Source organism: Notothenia coriiceps, unplaced genomic scaffold, assembly GCF_000735185.1.
Source record: "Notothenia coriiceps isolate Sejong01 unplaced genomic scaffold, NC01 NC01_scaffold00037246, whole genome shotgun sequence".
NCBI classification, from domain to species: Eukaryota; Metazoa; Chordata; class Actinopteri; order Perciformes; family Nototheniidae; genus Notothenia; species Notothenia coriiceps.
This window is the reverse complement of record NW_011369947.1, coordinates 27,627,735-27,648,567: the sequence shown is the minus strand read 5'-3', so window position 1 is coordinate 27,648,567 and position 20,833 is coordinate 27,627,735. Positions and strand designations below refer to the sequence as shown.

General features: G+C 40.3%; 2 protein-coding genes across 2 annotated transcripts in view; both read left to right on the top strand.

Moving 5' to 3' along the window:
• LOC104966588 (dynein heavy chain 7, axonemal-like) overlaps positions 1 to 17,955 on the top strand; it is a 35,710-nt gene extending 17,755 nt beyond the window's left edge. Inside the window, exons 14-20 of the mRNA XM_010795774.1 lie at positions 777 to 917; positions 9,444 to 9,652; positions 9,751 to 9,859; positions 10,771 to 11,079; positions 12,009 to 12,089; positions 14,922 to 15,112; positions 15,212 to 17,955. Coding sequence (XP_010794076.1) covers positions 777 to 917; positions 9,444 to 9,652; positions 9,751 to 9,859; positions 10,771 to 11,079; positions 12,009 to 12,089; positions 14,922 to 15,112; positions 15,212 to 15,364 — 1,193 coding nt within the window. The 3' untranslated portion in view covers positions 15,365 to 17,955. The remainder of the gene's footprint in view (positions 1 to 776; positions 918 to 9,443; positions 9,653 to 9,750; positions 9,860 to 10,770; positions 11,080 to 12,008; positions 12,090 to 14,921; positions 15,113 to 15,211) is intronic.
• Positions 17,956 to 20,250: 2,295 nt separating this feature from the next.
• The window catches only part of LOC104966587 (zinc transporter ZIP10-like), an 8,264-nt gene continuing 7,681 nt past the window's right edge, over positions 20,251 to 20,833 (top strand). Inside the window, exons 1-2 of the mRNA XM_010795773.1 lie at positions 20,251 to 20,364; positions 20,411 to 20,468. Of these exons, the coding sequence (XP_010794075.1) occupies positions 20,251 to 20,364; positions 20,411 to 20,468 (172 nt within the window). The remainder of the gene's footprint in view (positions 20,365 to 20,410; positions 20,469 to 20,833) is intronic.

Sequence of the window (20,833 nt, the reverse complement as noted above, 5' to 3'; positions counted from 1 at the left end):
ACATGAAACATTTGAAAAGACACATTTAATGAGAGGAGAAAAAAGTCATTCCTGTAATCACATATATTAACCAAATTGATCACTGTGTGAATATCCGGGGGAACTCTTTTAATTAGCCTCTCTATGATGAAAATCATAAAAAAAAATTAATAAGCAATCTCAATTTAAAAGTATTTAACCCCAACTTATTTGATGTTATATCCAACTATATTAAACAATTGGATTGAGTTTGAATCAACAGAAAACGTTTTACTGGACACCCCCTCTCTCAGCCAGATACACCCTAGAGCCGAACACTTGTACGTATGCGACCAACTAAAAACAATACATGAAAGCCAAAAATATATCAGAAGGAATGCATTGGTGTATTTCATGTCTTTTTACATGAGCTCCTGGCTGTGCCTCCAGCTCTGCTGAGAGATTCAAAGTCAGAGTCCATAGTCAGTCCCCACCTGGGGCCCAGTCAAACATACACATCCTTTACTGCCAGGCTACAAATCTAACGGTGTGTTTGTGCATTTTAGTGTCTGATACAGGCAGTTGGTTATCTCTTAATCTCACATGTATCTCCCCACCATACTAATAGCAGAGCTCACATGCTTTTTTCCTTATTATAAAGCTTTACAGTTGCTTGCCAACATGTCACACGGTTCCTCCATATGACTAGGGGTCGTGGAAAGTTCCTAGGAGCTAGACGATTATATTAATATCTCAGTAACACTAACCTTCCTTGTTCCTCTGAATGATCTCTTTGTGTTTGTGTGTGTGACCCTCAGGTGTGTACATCAGAGGTCTGTTTCTGGATGGTGCCCGCTGGGACAGGAAGGCCCGACTCCTCGCTGAGTCCTACCCCAAAGTGCTGCACGACCCCATGCCCGTGGTGAGTGAGAAGCACAGAGATATAGATATAGAGCAGAGTTTTAGAATCTTCACACATACCATTACTACTTCATTTATTTAACCTGACTTTGTGTGCATGTTTGACAATGTCCTTTTTTTCTTGTTGTTTTGCCATAACAACTCTGTAGCCTGTAATCATCTCATCAATATTAGCACAAGGGCTCCCTCAACAACAGTTTAATTTTTCCATTGGATTTCTGAAAATACTGAAGAGAAGAAAATATGATCTGTGGCAGGCCAAAATATATGGTATTTACATGTTATGTTTAGCATTTTAATCTCCACAAATTAACACCACGTTTATATTTTTTAAGGTTAAATACAATTGGTAGAAGTAAAAAGCTGATGTTAAACGAACTTCATATCAGTTACATGACTTCACTTCAACAGCGTTTGGTAGTCTCATTGCATATTGGAAAAGATGAATGAGACTTTTATTCCTGGAACGCTAAGCAATTGTATAAGCATCAGTTGGAACAACACCAGAGTTATTTAGATGCCTGAAGAAACCTGAATAATGAACCAGAATAAAAACAGACACATGCTTACTTTGACATTTTTTTAAATATAAATGATCAGACAATAACCACTCATGTACATGAAGTACTGTAGCTGCTCTGGAGCTTTAGAACTTATCACTTCTCATCCATGTTGGCTTGATAGTAAAACAAAATGGCCAAAACACATGCCATTGAAGAGACATCTTCAAAAACACTGCACAAACGAAAAGCTGTAAGAAGCTCAAAACACAACGGAAACGTGGACACTAAAAAGTGATGCACACAGATGGGACAGGAACTCTTGTTGGCAGCCCAGGATTATAAATTGGCCAACATTTGTGTTTTTATATTTGCATCGTTTTTGAAAGTGCATTGCTTTTCTCCTAATGTTATTGTTTTTGGCCATTGTAGCACATTTGCACAGTTTGGCCACTATATAAAAGTCTAGTTTTTAGTTGTTTTTCTATTTGAGTGTGGGTTTACCTTTTTAATATTAATAATAATAATAATCAGCAACTGTTGAGCCTTTTCTTTTTTTCGCAATGAAAAGGACAAATGACGAACAAAGTAGGGAGAAGGTGAATAATACAACTGTGGTTCAAACTGCAGCTGCAACTATGAAGCCTTAAGGTAGGATCACATGGCAGTGTGCGATGAGAACAAGTACAGACAAGCAGTCAAAAGAAAAGAAATAATCCTTGTTGCATAACATTCTTACACAAAGTTTGAGGGGAGGAGGTGTATTGAATCTGCCCCTGTGGATATCTCGGGGCGAAAACGTTTTTTTCCTGTTCACGTGTCAAATTATGAAAATGGGGCATCATTTTCAGGCTGTTAAAACAATCTGAGACTAATATTGTGAGTCTCGGAGGAGAAGGGGAACAACAAGCTCCATCCTGTAGCTGTTTCTCTACCCAGGAGGATGTTAGCAGCTCCTTGTTCTCTGGACGCCATACTTCTGTTTTTTTTACATTGTGCCCGCAGGAAGCCTCGCTCTCTCATCCTTTTATTCATTACCAGAGCTTGATATTGAATATGAAAGCAGAGTGGCAGGGTGATGGAACAGAGTGCCAGTGGCAGAGAGCTGATCAAGTTTTCCCCTCTTTTTTCATCCCCCCTCTGTTCTTCACAAAGCATTCAGGGATTATGAATAATGCACAAGACCAACTTTTTGAATATTCAGACATTTCGGGGCAAGTTATTAACAGAATCAGTTTTTTGACAAGAGCGGAACTTAATTAAAAATGTGTTTATTATGATGAGGGGTGGAAGAGCACAACAGAGGCTGGCTTTGAAATGCAAATCTGCACAGAAGCGCCCGTTATGGAACCAGATGAGGACTTTTCTGGCTCAACAAACTGTTTCGGGTTTTGTTTTGTTTTTAAAGATGTTTTTATGAGTGGCCCAGTTTATCCTTTTTGCATAACCAAGACTTCTTAATAGCCCAAGGGGAACTCTTCCTTGTTAATACTATTGTTTTATAAGTTTACTTCCCCAAAGTTTCAATTTGTAAGATAATGTTTGGATAACAGATATAGATACAGATAAGTTCCTACTGCGTTTCATGCCCTAGTGGGAACAAAAGTACTTCGATTTTGTACTTAAGTAAAAGTAAAAAAAAATAAGTTGCTCCAATTTATTTAACTTATTGAAGAAATATCTAAGTATTGGCAAAACTAAAAGTACTTGTTTTGCGTATTAGCCCATTTCAGAATCATATATATCAAATAACTGCATTGTTATTATTGAGCTCGTTCAGCTCATCACAGCTGGTAAAGGTGGAGCTACATTTAAAGGGGCCCTATTATGGACTTTGCGGTAGATGAACTCTGGGATTTTAGCCTTTGCAGAGCATTTACATGCACAAAAACCTACAGTGGTGGAAATAAGTATTTGATCCTTTGCAGATTTTGTAAGTTTGCCCACTTACAAAGAAATTAACAGTCTATCATTTTAATGGTAGTTTAATTTTACTAATGAGAGAAAGAGTGTCAAAAAGAAATTGGCATTATATAAAAGATAAAAATAGATTTGCATTTAACTGTGGGAAATAAGTATTTGATCCCCTTGCAAACCATGTCTTGGTACTTGTTGGAGAAACCCTTGTTGGACAGACAGGTCAGACGCTTCTTGTAGTTGGTCCAGGTTTGTGAACATCTCAGGAAGGATTTTGGTCCACAAATCCTGAAGGTTTTGAGGCTGATGCTTGGCCTCTGGAAGCTTCAGCTCCCTCCACAGATTTTCTATGGGATTAAGGTCTGGAGACTGGCTAGGCCCCTCCATCACCTAAATGTGCTTCTTCTTTAGTCACTCCTTTGTTGCCTTGGCCGTATGTTCAGGTTTATTGTCCTGCTGGAAGACCCGTCCATGATCCATTTTCAGTGTCCTGGCTGAGGGAAGGAGGCTATCGGCCAAGATTTTGCGGTACACAGCCCTGTACATCCTCTCCTCGATGCAGGGAAGTGGTCCTGTCCCCCCAGAGAAACACCCCCAAAGCATAATGTTTCCACCTCATTGCTTGACGGTGAGGATGGTGTTCTGGGGGTTATAGTCAGCATTTCTCTTCCTCCAAACATGATGGTCGAGTTGATGCCAAAGATCAACATTTTGGTCTCATCTGACCACATCATCTTCTCCCAAGCCTTCCCTGAATTATTGAGATGTTCATTGGCAACTTTTCATGATCACCAATACCCCACGGGTCGAGATCTTGTGTGGAGCCCCAGACCGAGGGTGATTGATGCTCCTTTTCTGTTACTTCCATTTAGAAACACACACATTATTCTTCTGAATAATCGCATCACCAACAGTTGTCTCGTTCTCACCAAGCTGCTTTCTGATGGTCTTGAAGTCATTCCCAGCCTTGTGCCTCTAAAGTCTTCTCTCTGAGGTCCTTAGACAGCTCTTTGGTCTTGCCCATGGTAGAGAGGTTGGAATCTGATTGATTGATTCTGTGGACAGGTGTCTTTTATACAGGTTACAAGCTGATATTAGGAGTACTTTCTTAAAGGAAGATGACTTATTTAACCGGTCTGTGGGAGCCAGAGGATCAAATACTTATTTCCCACAGTATTATGCAAATACATTTTAATCTTTTATATAATGTCAATCTCTGGATTTTCTTTTTGATATTCTTACTCTCACTGTTTATATGAGCCTACAATTACAATTATAGACTTTTTTGTACGGGCAAACTTACAAAAGCTGCAGGGGATCAAATACTTATTTGCTCCACTGCATAGCAGTGTTTTTGAATGGGGTTGCAAGTAGGGGTGCAAGGGGCCCAAGGGCCGGCAGTATAGGGACTTGGCCTTGGAACGGAAGAATTGCCGGTTCTTGTCCAGATCAGACGAATGGAGTGTGGACTGGTAGCTGGAGAGGTGCCAGTTTTCCCCTCTTGGCCACTGCGCAGTGCCCTTGAGCAAGGCACCAACCCTCCCTGGTGCCGGCTAACTGGCAGCCTCTCTGCTCTGACACCTCTCCTATCTGGTTGTGTGTGTGCCTTTATATCCTCTGTGCATGTATATCCTACCTATGTGTGTAAACACAACAGACAGAAAAAGTATTTCTCTGTTGGGGATTAATAAAGTACGTGTTCTTCTTCAATTACCCTGCAAGTACCAGTACTCTGAAAAACCCCTAAACTTGAGATATATTTGAGATTAGTATCAGTTCATGCATTATCTCTTAATCATTTTACCATAATACATTCAATACAAATGTAATTGTTGGTTTGATAAACATTGAATATTAATATATTTGTAATGCAATCTTTAACTGCCGTAATCTAAGCTTTCAACAAAAGCAAATAGTATCCTCTTCAAATCATCTAGCTCGTATCAGACTTGTTGTATAATTCCATTCAAAGAAAAACGTGGAAACCGATGCACTTTATTTATTTACTTTTTTACAAGCTCTTTGAAAAGCACATTATATTTTAATTATAAGACAAATAAATCTGCAGGATATTGTAAGACAATCTATGTACATTATAGACTCACACCGAGAGGAATAGATTCACATAACAGCTGTAGAGTGATGATGCATAACTAATACAACCTTGAACATGTTGGGATATACCCTACTGTAAGATACACATTCATGTAAAACTGAAAAATGCATTACTTTGCAGTGTGTGTGTGTGTGTGTGTGTGTGTGTGTGTGTGTGTGTGTGTGTGTGTGTGTGTGTGTGTGTGTGTGTGTTTGTGTGCATATGTTATATAGTGATCAAGTCTGACAGTCTGATTCTAGTGAGGAAACAGCTCACTGCAGTCTCCATGGAAACAGGCAAGAGGCGATTGAAGTNATACGATCTACAAAACTTTGAGTCAATTACCCTCAGTAAAATATAACGAAGTCAATATATTAGCATTGTCTAGCTTTTCAAGCCTATGAAAAAGTTATTTACTAATGTGTTTGTGTTGTTGTATTATTAATGTAAGTTTCTTTGATGAACATCATTTTCCTTCATGTAATAAGTTTTCAAAATGTACCTGAGAAACCTATTTCTATTTGTGCCCTCTATGTCTAGGAGAGAAATGGGAGAGGGAGGACTGTCGGGCAGTCGAAAGAGTACGTGAGTGATTTGCAACGTAGTCCATAGTACGTCGACTACAGGCCAAATGCTAACAGTGAGCGCAAATACCATATAGCTAGTCTAGTCGGATGACTACCGGTAATATATCTCTCGTGGCTAGTTTGATAATTCTCACTTATAGCCGGCTATTACTAGCTGCCGGTTAACTAGCGCTCGTAGGATTAATATGGCCTGTAAAACTGTCCCGTCCAAAACTTAAATGCCAAAAATTTATGTTAAAATGGTCGACTTTTGGCCAATTAATAGCCGATGTCTTTGGGGCTACATGTGCCACTTAAAATTGGAAAAAAAATTTTGTTTAAACATAAAGACAAACTATTCCGAAGATAAAGTAGACAAATGAGACTCGTATTTACTATTAGTTCATTGATTTTACAATAAGATTTACCATACAGTGGACAGTGACACCCAAACGGGGAATTGCAACGAACTCTTCCAAATGTTCGTGGTAAAAATTGATTTTTCGATACAACACAAAAATATGCACTAAATTGTGAAAACTTGTTGTCCACAGACAGGCAGACTTTGAGGTGCACTCCGACGACACACACACATCGTCTCGCAGACACAAAAGAAGGTGCCGCTCGCCGGTGGCCTTCCACTCGTCTTGAACTTCGTCTGACAATACTCCTACCCTTGTTCGTGTGCGGGGTCGTCTCTGTCGTCCGACTACTACCAACTACCTCTGCTTGGGGTGTCGGTGGGGGAGGTGTGACCGCCTCTCTGTCCCTCTGCCTACATTCTTGTCCATTATAAGTGAGATGTCTCGTACTCTTGTTCGTGCCGGTGGTGGATACAAAACGTTTACGGAAAATAACACTTCAGGGTTTTTTCTTGAGTCGGTGTCGTAGTCGGAGTAAATTGCCGACCGATTTCTATAAGCAAGATGCAGGAGGACAAGGGCAACACTTCCTTTCGTAGGAGGTCTCCTTAGAGGGCTTAGGACACAGGAAACACTCTGTGTACTACGGACTTCGGTCTTTGCATTTCACTGTAAAGTCCGTCTTAAGGTGAGAGGAAGTAGACAATATAAGTTCCGGCGTTCCCTGCCGTCTCTTATCTTGTGTCTATCACTTCCCATGCTCCATCTACTCAATAATTATAGACCGTCAGAGGCTATGTACAGTCTTTCTACACTGTATTTAGAGAGTCGACAGAGAGCTATTAAAGAAGCAAGGTGGTTTGTCTTCTGTTTGTTACAAATTTACAGACATACTTTAAGTTTACAGTGCAGGATTTCGGCTACCCAGGACTGACGTCTGCTATTCGATATCCTTCTCATAAACCTGACCTTGTGCTTCCTTCTATATTACGTGTTAGAATGTCTGGTAAAGTAAATCACTCCCGGAAAGTCCCTGTCGTTTTGACCCCTCGTTATCAGACTTTCAATCAGTATAATGATTCCAATCCCTAACGGACATTAAACCGAACTGCGCGCCCGTTGTTTATTACCGGAAACTCGTGTTACAGAACCATCTTTTGTTCGACACGTAGTTTTTCGTCTCCTTTTTTCCACGGTGTCATAAGTTTGTTACATAAATCTTAATCTTACTAAACCATTAACAACACAAAATTCCAATTTATGTGTATACTTTTTGAATAAAGAAGTTAAAGAGGGTAAGTTTTTCATTTAAAAAAATTAATTTATAAGGGATTTTTCCGTTATTATGTACACTACTACCAGTGTACTCACTAACACATCTAGTTGGGGGTATATTCGTAAAAAAAAGTTCCTAATAATAAAGTTCGTAAATAAGGTAAAACTTTGAAAATTCTTGAATATATCTTGGAGCAACAGCACCTCTCCCAGTTTCGACTCGGTTACATAATAAAGTCCTGACACCCGACAAATCAGAAATCGTACTTCGTGACTGTCGAGAGAGGTTCAAAATAAGAAAACCGTAAAAGTCGTGACCCGTCCTGGAGCGTGTTTGTACATTTATGACGTGTGTAACTAAAAACCTGTTATACGTTTAATTTAATATATCTTTACAGTAAAACTTCATTGAAATTGTACGTGTTTCGTAAAGTTATTCTATAGGATTATACCCACATAAATACATTTAATAATAAACGTAATTACAACTGTAAATAATTCCAAACCCGTGAAGATAAACATAAAATTTCGTAAACACTAGAATATGTATTGATTATGTAATGTCTTTCAGAACACAACAAAGACTCGTGTCTGTACAGTGATATACATACCATATACATTATTTTCTGTTGTGGAGAGGCAATATAAACATTACTTACCTCATTTGTAAAACTAGGTCTATAGGCTCAAGGGTTATTATAAACTCCAACCCTCACAGAGAAATTTTTAATGGGTATCAGGAAATAACAATCCTTCCAATCTTACCAGTGTCTATAAAATACCAATATGTAATAAAATACCAGGGAGATATATCAGTCCGGTAATTACCTGCGAACGGAAACTCTGCTACACAATTCTTATTTTTATTATTGAAACAGGACCGGTAAGCTTCAAATTTGTCCGGTAAAATTAATTCTTTCCGGACATTTGACCGGCGAGAAAAAAATCCTAGTGGAAACCCTGGTGTACATGATTTTACAACATGAAATACATGTTATCTGTACACAAACATGCACCAATCCATGTATACCCATACTAACACTAAGAAGACATCCATACACTTATGTACAACCATACATGCATTAAAAAAGGCCATCAAACTCCCGAAAACACTAAAAAGGTAAAACCGGATTTCTTTTTTTAACAAAAATATATATATATTTTTAAAAAAAGGATTCTTAAAATCAAAAAATCAAAAGAAGGAATTGATATATAAAAGCTTATTTTTTAGCAAAGTGTGATAAATCAAAGCTGACAAAATGCCTTGTCATGCACTAAATCAGCCAATCACAGGCCAGCTGAGATGACATGTCATGGCTCGCCACAGCTTCCTGCATGTCATAATTAAAATATCAGATTTGCTGTTTGATATATTATTAACACACATTTAATGACTTTAATGTGATTATATTAACCTCATAGCCAGGTCACACTTGAAGAAGAGATTTGATTCCTCCAAAGACTTTTATCTGGTTAAATAAAGGATGTATATTCATCAGGCAAGGGATAGGCATTTTAATCAGGCAAGAAATAGGCACGTTAATCAAACAGCAGGCAAGCTAAAAGTAAAGTGTTTGTGTTTCTTAAATGGCAGGTTTATATATTTAGTTATACTTCTCTTTCATTGTCTTTACACTTACCGGAATTATTCCTATTTTAAGTTGAATGTGCAAACATTAAATGTATTTCTTCTGAATCATGTCATAAACCTTTGTGTCGTATGGCGTGAAGGGGGTAAAATAGATTTTTCCTCCTAAATTTGAAGAATTCTAGCTTATGGTAATTCTAGACTGACTTAGAAGACCTGCCTCACCCACACTGCTCATTCTGTTGTTCCTCTCAACATCAGAAATGTGTGAAATCTATGTTCTGATCAAGTCTTCACGTCCACAGTCTCAGGGGCAGCACGACCACGGCGAGCCCAAGTCGACCGACGAAAGAGATTATCTGAATGACTTTGATGGAGTATGGAAGGGCCTCACGGCGCTGGCCGGCATCTACTTCCTCTTCATCGTGGAACACTGCATCGGCATGTTTCAGCACTACAAAGACCACAAGGTGAGAGACACTTCATTCTCACAAGCTGCTTCCGTCTTTGAGTATGGTAAGAGTGTTGCATTTCTGCAGATAGATTCTAAACTTGGCTCTGCTCGCAGGGCACGAAGAAGGCTAATGAGGAGGGCACCATCGGCAGGAAGTTGTCAGATCACAAATTAAATCGTCGCTCTGATGCAGAGTGGCTGCACCTGAAGCCTCTCAGTGAAGGTAAGAAGTGTTCGGACAGAAAGATTGGTTTTTGGGCCACTAACAGAGGCCAGCACAGGTCGAGTTATGAAAAGCCACACCCACCAGCACCAGGCTTTCACAGTAAGAAAATGAAAACTGTCTGCTGATTTTGTTGATAAAATATAATGATTACGATTTTAAAGACACTGCTCAATCATTTTCATTCCTGATTAATCCCGAAAAATGTAGTTCTTACCTGCAGCTTGCCCACATTTTGTTCCTTTTTTACTTGTACCCATACCTGTGCATTTCTATCCAACATATTCTATAAGTGGATGATGGGCCAATGTATCAAATGGTAAACGCTTCTTGTTTCCTAAATAGGTGTAATCTAATGTACTTATATTTTACTATGCTATCGTGGGATAACTCATGTTTAGCATTACAAAAATGAGTTAGCTGAGCCTTTGGTAATGCTAAGTGATGTTAGATTGACATTTTGACACCGTTTGACTTACGTTAGCGTTTTGCAAGATCTCACAAAGGTGTTGAGACACAAATCAGACCTCAAGAAAGTTAATTTCTTCTAATTATTCTGTCGGAAAAATGCCATTTGTGTCAAAATGTTCCAAAGATATGTGTGAAAATAGGTCCAATATTTACTTTGGTGACTACAGGGAGATATAATCAGTCATTATCTGCGTTCACGCTTAATTCTTCCATTTGAGTTAATAGACTAACACTTACAGCTAGTCGCTTTAAAAGGCACAGCCACTTGACACAGATACATCAAATTGACTCAGTCAGCATTCTTTTCTCAAACATTAATATTAATGTATATTTTAACCTATTACACCACTTATTTACAGTGTACCCGACCTGATTCATTAATCTGGCCCACAAGTCTTTTTCTGTGTGGCCATCACTGTAACATCTCCTCTCTCCTCCAGACCCTGAAGGCACCGCCGTCTCCTGTGACAACGGTCACAACGACACTCAGCTCTCAGAGCTCCAGACGCCGGACTCGCCCACCAACAAAACCCCGTTGGCACCCAAGGTATCCAGCGAGGAGCACCCGCCCCCCAACAAGGAGAACGGAGGCAAGGCCAAGAAGCACGGACACTCGCACGGCCACGGGCACTCCCACGGGGGGAACTGCCACTCGGACCAGGAGATGAAGGACGCCGGGATCGCCAGCATCGCCTGGATGGTCATCATGGGCGACGGCATGCATAACTTCAGTGACGGTCTGGCTATAGGTGAGAACTTCTGCCACTGTGTTTCATCTGCAGGGTCCACTTCAAAGGTTAAATGTATTTACTGGAATTCCCTTAAAGCTGTCAGTCACATTCTGTTTCCCCCTCATGATTTCTGACATCACAGCAGCATCATGAAATGCCGTTCTCCCCTCAGCAATGAGAAATGGTAAATTGATTCTCTAGGTACTGGTTTAACTTCTGTTAACTCGCTAAAAACAATCCTGCCTCCCTAATTACTGTATAGACGTGGAACGATATGAACATGTTATCGCTCCATTATTTTGCCTGAAATAATTGCGATTCACAATGTTATCCCAATGTTTATCAAAATAAGCTTGAAACTGGAATTGCTTATATTGCATCAGAGGTATGACTGCAATTAGTTTTATGTGGAAAAAAAAATAAAAATAAGGATATTATAAATCATAAAGTCCCCCAGCTTAAATTAAGGAAAAAATAAATATATAGAAAAAGTCTTCCTTACATGATGATTCCTATATTTTAAAATCAGCCTTTTTCATTATCTTTTTTACCATTTCATAGAGCTAGACAGCTTTTTTTTAAGTCACTCATGCGATATTTAGGTTTATCCCGTGAATTGAAATCACTCCAATTAACTCACTGTGAGATCAAATCTGTCGCACCCTTCTTATCGTACCATGACAACAACAAAAAGACTGTCTATTTATAAAATAAATTGCTTGAAAATGTAAACATCTTGAGGAATGTTTCATTGGTTAAATATGTAAAAGAATTGAAGTGTAAAACACTTTTGTTTTCATGGCGGGTTCAGTGCTGTACTTATTTGGCTGAAGCTTCACATTTAGTGAACAGACATGCGAGCAATATCCATCTTCTCAACTTTCAGCAGAAAAACTAAAACCTGATTTCCCCCCGTCTAACATTCCCTGACCTTTTTGTGTGTGCAGGCGCAGCATTCAGTGCAAACTTGACGGGAGGCATCAGCACATCAGTGGCTGTTTTCTGCCACGAATTACCTCATGAACTCGGTAAGTAGCGTGAAACAAGAGAAAGTGTCCAAAATAATTACACGCTAGACACTGCACCCTTCACTTCTCCAACAAGTAGAACAAAGAAGTTAGCTCACATAATGAAACCCAGCGTAGAAATTGCTGCATCATGCAAAACGTCTCTTTTCTCACTTTGCCTGAAACTTTAACCTGGAGTGTCACGCCTTTCGGTCCTGGAAACTCAAATATCATCCCTCTTCTTGCGTTCATTTCACCCCCGATCAGTGTCTGTCGGTGAGGATGAAACGACGAGCCTGGCTCAATACGGTCAGGCTCAAACACTGTACAGCAGCCGGGCCTTCATCTGCATTCAGATCTCTCCGAGGAACCATTCGATTCACTTTGACTCAGCAACATTGAACTTTAGGGTTCGGAGTGGTGCTTTTTTTTAAGCTTTTTTGTTGATTGTGTTGAGAGTGCTGTGAAACAGACAGGCACCGGGGGCCCTTCACAGCTGATCAGTACTAATGATACGTCTCATGGTGTTGCAGTGTCCACTCCTCGTTTGTTTGCCTGATGACTAGAGCAGTGTCAATTACAGCAAAGTGTGAAGTGGAGGATCACTATCCTGTGTTTGTCTGCCTGCTCCCCCCCGTGTTTACTTACTAGCCGCGTCCTGTTAGACTGTTGTGATGGTCAGGGGAGAAAAGAGGAACATGTTAAAAGTGTTTTGATGCAGGTGAAACAAGTTAAACTATCGCCGGCTTTAAGAGGAGACACTACAGGTGAATAGAATAGAAATACATATCACCATAACAATTCCCCCGCTGATTACTTTCACAGAGACAAGTTTCATTTGCATTTTACATTTTTGGGATGAAATGTTCAAGTATGCAAATAAGGCATTATCTTATTATGTGTGCTAATTTGCATTTCAGAACAGACATGTGAACTTGGATAATTTCTTGTTTAATGTCAGGTTTTAACAAAGGGGAATACAAGTTTTTCACAGTCGTTAAAATGAAAACTATTTTTGGCATGTCACTAGGAATAAAATACTTTATAAATCCGGCTATGAGTTAGAACAAACCCCTCGGTAATAACTTTCCGAATATAGAAAGTATGCATCTCTGCATATCAGATTTGTACATCTTTTTTTAAAACTAAGAAACATGATGCCTTTAAGGATAAGTATTGTAACATTTGTCACGTTCTCAAGCCACTTCAGGTTTTTAAATTACCTTAAGTGTCACTATAAATATTTCCCAGCTAAGATAACTTTATGTTGTATTACATGTGTAATCTAATGCAGATAGTTAGGGAAAATCTACAGTAATAAAAAGACAAAGTTAGTCAAATAAACAACTTCTTGTGTATTTTGGATGTTTCCTTCACTTCAAAAAGAAAAGACATGAAATAGAAGTGAAATAGCATACACATCAAATTGACCCATCCATGAATAAAAAAGAGATGTTTTCCTGTAGCTTCTGACTTGAATCTGTGACGTGAGGCATTTGGCTGTTTTTAGTGCCAGAAAATCTGCAGTCTTCTGCTTCAGGATAGAGGAGCTCTGATTCCGCTCCAACACATTTGTCTCTATTTTGACTCGCCGTGCTGCAGTTTCCAGATGGTCGAGTGCCGCTCAAGTCCCGTCTCAAGCGGCATGTGAATATTTTCGAGATCAGTCTCCTTTCGTATTATTTCACATTTCCTGTTGATTCACTTCCCCGCTCTTTAGCAGCACTCTGCCTCCGCCCCGTAGGGCCCCTCGTCAGACAAACCCAGCGGTTTGACAAGTGCACTTCTCGGCTCCTCCTGAACACGAGAGCCGTCCCCCGCCTGGCAGCTGGATGGCAAAGATGATGATTATGAAGCTTCCTTAACCACCCGGAGCGAGGCTAATTGGCAGTGATGGGTGTGTTAATTGCGGTAGACGAGGTGGTAGCAGGCGTGCCTGACCGTCAAACAGATTTGGAAGCAGGGAGGCAGGAAACGGAGTAACAAGAAGAGGCCTCTCTTTAACTTCTCCCCCTCTTTTTTCTATGGGTTTGATTGATGGATGCGAGCAGAGTGGTAATATATTCATTGAGGTAATTAGCCAGGAAAAGAGGCCGCTTGTTACACGGCGCTGGAAATGTAGGCCACCCTCTTCTCAGTATTCATCTCCCTCTCCAAAAATCCAGGGCGTTTCCGCTGAGACTTGGGCCTTGTCCCGCATTCGGCCATGATTGAAGAGGGAAGAAAGGCTACGTCGTGTATGTGTAATTTTAAGACGACGGGAGTTAAGGACATTTGTCTTGGAAAGAGCCGCCCCTGGTTTGTTTTAGACCTGCAGGAAGATAGATAGTGGAGGCAAATGTACGGGGGAACTGCTCTAAGCGACTTCAAATAATCACAAAAGACAGTAGTAGAGAGTAAAGAGGCATGACAAGTGCCAAGTGTTACCCAGGTCCCCCTCCACAAAAACGAGCTCCCTGTTGATAACAGCACAGCAGAAAGTCGACACGTCTTCTTCTGCACACTGAAATCCACCTGTTACGACTTCAGCATGGCCAATAAAAAATGTTTTAATTTCTACTGTACTTAGCAGGATTTGGCTTATTTGAACTCAATTCAGTATCACTTATTTATTGCATCTTTTTTTAAATGTGTTTCTTCATGGTTGAATTCTCTAACCGAAGCTTCTTTTGATCAAAGGTCAGCTAAAGGTACTGTAATGTAATAAAAGTTATTCACCGAGGGGTTCATACGCACAAACCACGAAAGAATCTTCTCACAACTTTAGATTTTTGAGTTGTTGCATGTTGGGATACGGATGCGCGGGGTTTGCTTTACTGGTGTGTAACTGAGTGTGTGTCTTCTGACTGACAGGTGACTTTGCGGTACTGCTGAAAGCGGGGATGTCAGTGAAGCAGGCCATCTTCTACAACCTGCTGTCTGCCCTCATGGCCTATGTGGGCATGATCATCGGCACGGCCGTGGGACAGTACACACACAACGTCACCAGCTGGATCTTTGCCGTCACCGCGGGCATGTTCCTGTATGTGGCGCTGGTGGATATGGTGAGTTGAAAATAGTCCTGCTTTACTTTCATTGACATTCTTCTATCTGCCTATTGTTGTGCATTGTCCCTTTCTGATCCTGATTCTGTCTCCCTACAGCTGCCAGAAATGCTCCACGGGGACAGCGAGGACCACAAGCGCTGCCAGCTGGGTCACTTTGTCCTGCAGAACCTCGGCATGCTGACCGGGTTCGGCATCATGCTGCTCATCGCCATCTTCGAAGACCGCATCGTTTTCAATTTTGGCTTTTAGTCTAAGAGCTAGTGGGGAGGGTAGCTGGGAAGTGAGAGCTGGGTGTATCAATATTGTTCTCCATGGCCTTAACATGCTTTGTTTGCGATGTAACGGCCCAGTGTTGCATGCAGTGTGGGTCTCGTTCACGGCCAGTGCCTCCATTCCAAACATGCAGCGGTAGCTTATGCATATCTCATGACTCTGCCAGTGATGTTTACACTCTGCTCCTCCATTACCTCTCCTCTGTCGGCTCCAATCTGTTTGCTCCCCGAGAGGAGAAAAAAAAAAAAAAAGGCCCAATGAAAGAAGACCGACCGGAGAAGGCCTCCTTCGCTCCAAACCAGTGACCTCCATCTAAAAATGAGCTGTTGGTGGCGCGGGAAAAGCGCGCACCCGCAGAGAGGCAGCTGTCACGGCCCAGCAGCCCATCGCCGATGCACCGTCACCTGTTGTTAGTGCTTTGTTGTCTCTCATCCACCCTGTGCTGTGTCCCATCATCCATGCCTCCTACATCTGCGGTGCGTGTTCCACCCGCCATCCATCATCAGCTTGTGATGTCATCACGCTGTGTGTCATACATCTCTCAAGCCCTGGCCACTGGAGCAGCGACAGTGACGGAGGTTAGCTTGCGTCTACACCTGGAAGAAAACTTTTTAGAGCTGCAATAATTAGACGACTAGGTGTTTAAAACTAAGTCATGCCTTTTTGATATTCGGTTGATCGTTTCAAGTCATTTTTAATGGACAAATGTCAGAAAATGCCGTTTGCCTCTTTAATATAGAGGTTTCTCAGTTTCATATACTTAAGTCACAATCTTTCTGTTTTGGATTGATAAAACAAGACGTTAACTCTGACTTTTAGACGCTGGGATAGATATTTTTTATAGTTTTCTGACATTTTATTGACCAAGCGATTAATCGATTAGCCTAGAAAATAAGATTGAAAATAATCATTTTTTGCAGCCCTTAACCCTTTGGCTTATGTTGCTTTATAGTCAAAATGTGTTGAGGCCTAAAAGCTACAGTGTCAAAAACGAAACGCGTTCCCCCGACTTTACGTGGCAGATCTTCCGAATGGCTCAGTGTTAGTTTTCCTAACTTTTTTTCCCATTTATGTTTTATTGTCAATTAGATTTTTTTGGGATCATTAAAATGTTTGTAGTTCATAGTGTTTGCTAACACAGCTGCCAATGCCTTTACAAACTAGCATTTAAGACTTTTGGTTAGAAAGTAGAATGTCTGACTTTTTGAAGGGTTTGACAATCTATAGTCAGAGATGTATCCTCGTTACATTTTTTATCTTTCTTTATAAGAATTGGCAGTTTCAAAATGTAAATTCTAATAAAAGCTAGCTCTTCCTCTCTTCACCTAAAGGTGTTGTAGTTAGCTAGATTTATTTAGGTTGCCTCTATGAGTTCCTAAAGGGTGCTTCGTTCAATCGGACCACCCGGCAGTGGACCTTTATTTACAGTAGGTAGGTTGAAATGTCACACCAATGCAGATGGTTTTTATGTACTGTAAACACATGAAGTCTTTATAACATCAGTAGTAAGAAAGCACATTTTTGTTGCTGCTAAATAATAGTTTTGAAGGTACAAGGAATCAATTCCTGACAATCTACAACAGACCAATCAAAAGAGGAACAATTTACCTTGTGTCAGCTTCCCAAACCATTGATACAGATAACATGTTTTTGTTATCAGCATTCCTCGCGTTTGTACCCCAGTGTGTATGTTATAGTCACTCAGATGACTGTGCCAAACCTGACCCGAGTGTGGTTTTTCAGTGGCTGGTGCTTGACACCCCTCCCCCTACATTCCATTGGCTGTCCCACAGCTAACATGCTAAGCTAGCTCGCCTAGCTTCAGTTGCTGGATCACACAGATTCTGTGTGTGTTTTCATTTATCCTGTCACTGTGTGACATCCATCATCGTATGTGTCAACTGGCTGTAAATCATTGTTGGTCACATCGAACCCGTGTTATCGATCCGACTGAACCATGCATGAAGCATGAGAGAAACGGTACAGACATTGTGTTGAGTGTAAATTTGTTTTCATTATTTTCTACTGCAAAGTTAAACTATTGACAACCTTTGTTACTTTTTAAATGAACTGTGTCTGATGTTCATTTGGAACTCTTTGGGGCGTAGTGTTATAGGCCTGAGATAATCTAATTTATCTACACTTCTGTTTACAGTAATTTTAATATTTCCAACTACTCTTACACCATGTTCTGCATTAAAATAAGATTATTTGAATTTTTTCAGTTTCCTACGATAAACATTTTTGTATTTTTTTAAAGACTAAGTGTACTTTTTATTTCCATTATTTCTCTACGAGGTCTTCAATTTCTTGTGTAATTAAATGGTACTGACAAGGGTCCATGACACTTAACACACTATGCCCCAAAGAAGTTTCTCCTGTACTCATCGAACAAAGAATTGTCTGTAAAAATGAAGGTCCATGATTTGTTCTCACTTTTGCTTTGTTGTATGTAGGCTATGTCTGTTCAGTAAGCTGGATATAAAATGCAAAGTGTGACATCCTTACTGTTCGCCTTGTCTGTGCATTCTCCACTGTACGAAAGAAAAATAAACCTTGAAAAGGTCTCTGACGCTTCTGGCATAATGTTACAGAGACAGCTGTTATGTAGCTGCAAAACCACGACAGCTTAACACATCTATCAGCATCTTTTCTGCCAGGCTCATTCTTTAATAAACATGCATGCTCAGGAAACTATGCATACATATATTGTCTAAGTTGTCTAAAACGAAGAACATCATGTTGAAATATTTGTTTTATAATGGCTGCATTACTGTTGTTTTGTATGTAAATATGCTAACATGCTAAATGCTAGCTTATCAAGATTATCTACAATCAACTGAACCATCGCAATACTTGGTTGCTGTGGCTCAGGAAGTAGATGGTAGGCCTCCAATCAGTAGTGATCCCCAACTAAAAACGGCATAAATCAAGGACAATGTTGTATCTTAACAAAAAACGGGTTTCATAGCAAGTACCACAGAATTGGTACGTTACTGTTTGTTGGCGAGCTAGAAGACAACACATACTCTTTTTTGTTATCTTGAACGGAGGCATTTGGTAAAGTTATTAATTAAAAATAACTGATTTTCTGCAGTGAGGATCAATTTAAAAGTATGTAAAAAAGGCCCAGTTGTAATTGATGTTTTGTTTAACATGGTTTTCCTATATAAAAAGAAAAGTCTTCCGTGCACCAAAATCGGTGACAAGCTGATGTTTCAGAACGGGAAGTGAAGTTAGCATCTTTGTCTTGATCATGCTGTTTGTGAGCTTGTTATCTTGTAACCGGACACATTGAATGACATTGTAATGGCTGTGAATTTTTTGGTAGAAATGTACTGAATGTTAAAAACAGCAATCTAGTGACAAACTTTGCACTCATAAGTCAGGATAGTTAAGGTGAGAAATATTATGGTACATAAATATTTTTAAAATATTTTTTATTGGAGTCGATCTTAAGGTTAACTTTGACACTACCTTTTTGTTAATACATTCTCGAACAACACAATAAAGATAGGAACTAACTGCTTTTGTTTGAGAACAGTACAAACTATACTTGCTGTGTAAAATAGACACTTTTCAATCTTATTTGATGAGCTGTCAGTGCATGTGTGTGAGACAAACTGAGCCTAGGAGTTGAGCTGGCAGAGCAGCGCTACGCCTCGTCGGATCCAGTGTTCAGCCGCCACGTTGGTGTTGAGCGTCATGGCGATGACGTAGTTGGTGGAGTGTCCGGTGGTGGACAGGGTGCCTCGCCGCTCGCTGGTCTTGTAGACGGGCAACACGTAGCACATCCTCTGGGGGATGTCCTGACGTTTGAGGGGCTTCAGCCACATCTGACGGAGAGAGACGATCGAGGAGACAGACGGGGGTCAAATGAGGTGACTTTAAAATGTAAGATGTGGCTGCCACATCTACTTCCATTCACAAGTTGAGCACTAAGTCACTGTCCTTTAGGGTCTGGATTACATTAAAAACTTTTGACTGGGGGTGTAATTAAACTGGCAAATGAAATGTTCTATGCTTCTGCTGACGAACAACACAATTAACAATCAGGATTATATAATGATGTAGTGAAGTACATGTACTAAAGTATTGTGATTAAGTTTAATTCTTGTAAATGTACTCTCTGACTACTACTTTGTAGAAGCCAATATTGTCGTTTTTTTCCTTCACTACATGTATCTGACAGCTTGAGTTACTTTACAGATTGAGCCAATACAAAATATAAATCAAATATTGAATAAATATTGATAGTGTAATTATGAGATACAATATTTAGCAGCAGTATACAAAGTAATTAAAGGGACCCTATTATTTTTCTTTGGGGTTTTCCCTTTGCTGTAGTGTGTTATATACAGTCGAGGAAATAAGTATTTGATCCCTTGCAGATTTTGTAAGTTTGCCCACTTTCAAAGAAATTAACAATATATACTTTTAATGGTAGGTTTATTTTAACAGTGAAAGTAAGAATATAAAAAAAAATCAGAGAGAAGACAAGAGGCACAAGGCTGGGAATGAATACAAGACCATCAGAAAGCAGCTTGGTGGGAACGAGACAACTGTTGTTGGTGCGATTATTCGGAAATAGAAGAAACACAACGTGACCATCAATCGCCCTCGGTCTGGGGCTCCACACAACATCTCCCCCTGCGGGGTATTGGTGATCATGAGAAAGGTGAGGGATCTGCCCAGAACTACACAGGAGGAACTTGTTAATGATCAGTCACCAAGAAAACTAGACACCATAATGGATCAAATCCTGCAGCGCCACAAGGCCCCCTTCCTCAAGAAGAACATGAACGAACCGTCTGAAATTTGACAATGAACATCTGAATAATTCAGGGAAGGCTTGGGAGAAGATGATGTGGTCAGATGAGACCAAAATCCTGATCTTTGGCATCAACTCGACCATCATGTTTGGAGGAAGAGAAATGCTTACCATAACCCCCAGAACACCATCCTCCACCGTCAAGGCATGAGGTGGAACAATTATGCTTTGGGGGTGATTTCTTCTGCTAGGAGGACAGGAACGACTTCCCTGCATCGAGGAGAGCGATGGACGAGGGCCATGCGTACTGTAACATCTTGCCACAATAGCCTCCTTCCCGCTCAGCCAGGACACATGAAAATGAATACATGGACGGGTTCAATCCAGCGACTACAATGAACATGACGGCGGCAACAAAGGAGTACTAAAGAAGACCAGGCACTTTAAGGTGATGAGGGGCCAAAAAAAAAAAAAAAAAAATAGCCAGTATCCAGAGCTTAATCCCATACAAAATCGTGGAAGGGAGGCTGAAGGCTTCGGGCAGAGGCCAAGCATCAGCCTGCAAAAGCCCTCAGGATTTGTGATGTGGACGCAAAAATTCCTTCCTGAGATGTTGCACGAAACCTGGACAACTAAAAGAAGCGGCGTCTGACCTGTCTGTCAACCAAGGGGTT